General features: G+C 36.5%; 1 protein-coding gene across 1 annotated transcript; it reads right to left on the reverse strand.

Annotated features, from left to right (window-relative positions):
* Window positions 1–569: 569 nt before the first annotated feature.
* On the reverse strand, window positions 570–1,304 carry LOC109243437. The gene has a single exon (XM_019410370.1). The coding sequence runs from the start codon at window positions 1,302–1,304 to the stop codon at window positions 570–572; it is 735 nt and encodes a 244-aa protein (XP_019265915.1).
* Between the last annotated feature and the right edge of the window lie 223 nt (window positions 1,305–1,527).

Raw genomic sequence — 1,527 nt, forward strand, 5'->3', positions numbered from 1 at the left:
TGCCACGTTTGGGACACTTGTAATGCAAAGCTTTCATTTGTCATGCAGATTTTTTGAGTTTTGATTAACTTTTGTCTCCTTTTTTTCCAAAACCTCACGCTACTTAGGTGAATTAGCATAACTACTTTCTCCTTCATCATATGTTTTAGCATTTTGAATTGTGGCCACTTTGGTTGGGTCATCACTATGATCAACTAGTAATTTGCTTACTGCTGCATTAGGGTTGGCGAGAAGTTGTTTGTTAATATAATCTAAAGGTTGTGTGTTAAGATACTTACCTTACAAATCATCATACATTCAAACATTTATACCTGGGGCTATAGGTGCACTAGCCTTATCTTTGAACTGATTGGCTGCCTTAGATTTGCCTTTTATAGGGAAGGAGACTGTCATCCATTCCTGTGCATTGTCATTCCTGGACTGTGGTGACTCTAAAGTTGGTTGGTCTGCCTTTTGTTTGATTGTTGGAAGGGAGGATGAGCACCCTTGACTTGTGTGTCCCAACCTGCCGCATGATTTGCATAGTATATCATCTCCTTTATATAGAACAGGTTGTTTATGGTGACCAATCAGTAAATAGTTTTGCACTGTTGCTCCAATGGTAACTCCACATAAAGCCTAGCATATCTTCCTCTTAATGTGGTAGATGTGCGTGCATCTACTTTGAGTAGTTTGCCAATGCAGTTGCCAATTCTTGTAAGAATAATGCCATCGTAAAATTCTGTGGGGAGTTGTGGTAATCGTACCCATACTGCTGTATAGCTTTGATGAGCTTCTTTAGCTACAAAATTGGGCACCCATTTTTGTACTGAAAGAAAAAAACCATTGATGAACCAAGGTCCATTATGTAGTATCTTAGTCATACTTTCCTCCTTGGCCAACTTGATTGTGTAGTAATTTTCTCCAAAATTAATAAGTGGAAAATTCTCATTTATCTTCCACAGGTCTTGGATTTTCTTTTTGAAGTAGTGATGCACCAATCGTTTACCCATGAGTTTTATGATGATGGAGAATTTACAAGGGTTGTACATGCGTTTTCTATCCTCCTCAGATAATATTATTTGATTCAGTTTGTGGGACAATACCCCTGAATTATGGTCATCCAATTCTGTTGATTGGATGTCCTTTGGAAGTGTTGAGATTTCTTCCACTGATTGAGTAGTGATGTTGTTGAAGAATTCATCTTGAATCAGTGTATCCTTGTAGGATAGTGTATTAGGTGTTTGAGGATTGAATTTATCAGGGGGTTTGGGAGGAATGTGATTTTGAGTACCTGAACGTTGTTTTAGTAAGAGGTCACTCATTCTCTCTCTAGCATTAGCATCTCACGTAAGCTTTTTATGATTTTCGAAAAATCATATAATCCTTATTGGTTGGGTAGCAGAATTTTCTTTTAAAAATTAAAGAATTAATGAGTTAATGACAAACTAAGTTAATTCTTGGACTTTGTTTTAATGAATTTGGGTTTTTCTGAATTTCATCTGACCTAAGCTTTAATCACCATATTTTTTTCTAGTATAAACTATG

This window comes from Nicotiana attenuata, unplaced genomic scaffold (assembly GCF_001879085.1).
Source record: "Nicotiana attenuata strain UT unplaced genomic scaffold, NIATTr2, whole genome shotgun sequence".
NCBI lineage: Eukaryota > Viridiplantae > Streptophyta > Magnoliopsida > Solanales > Solanaceae > Nicotiana > Nicotiana attenuata.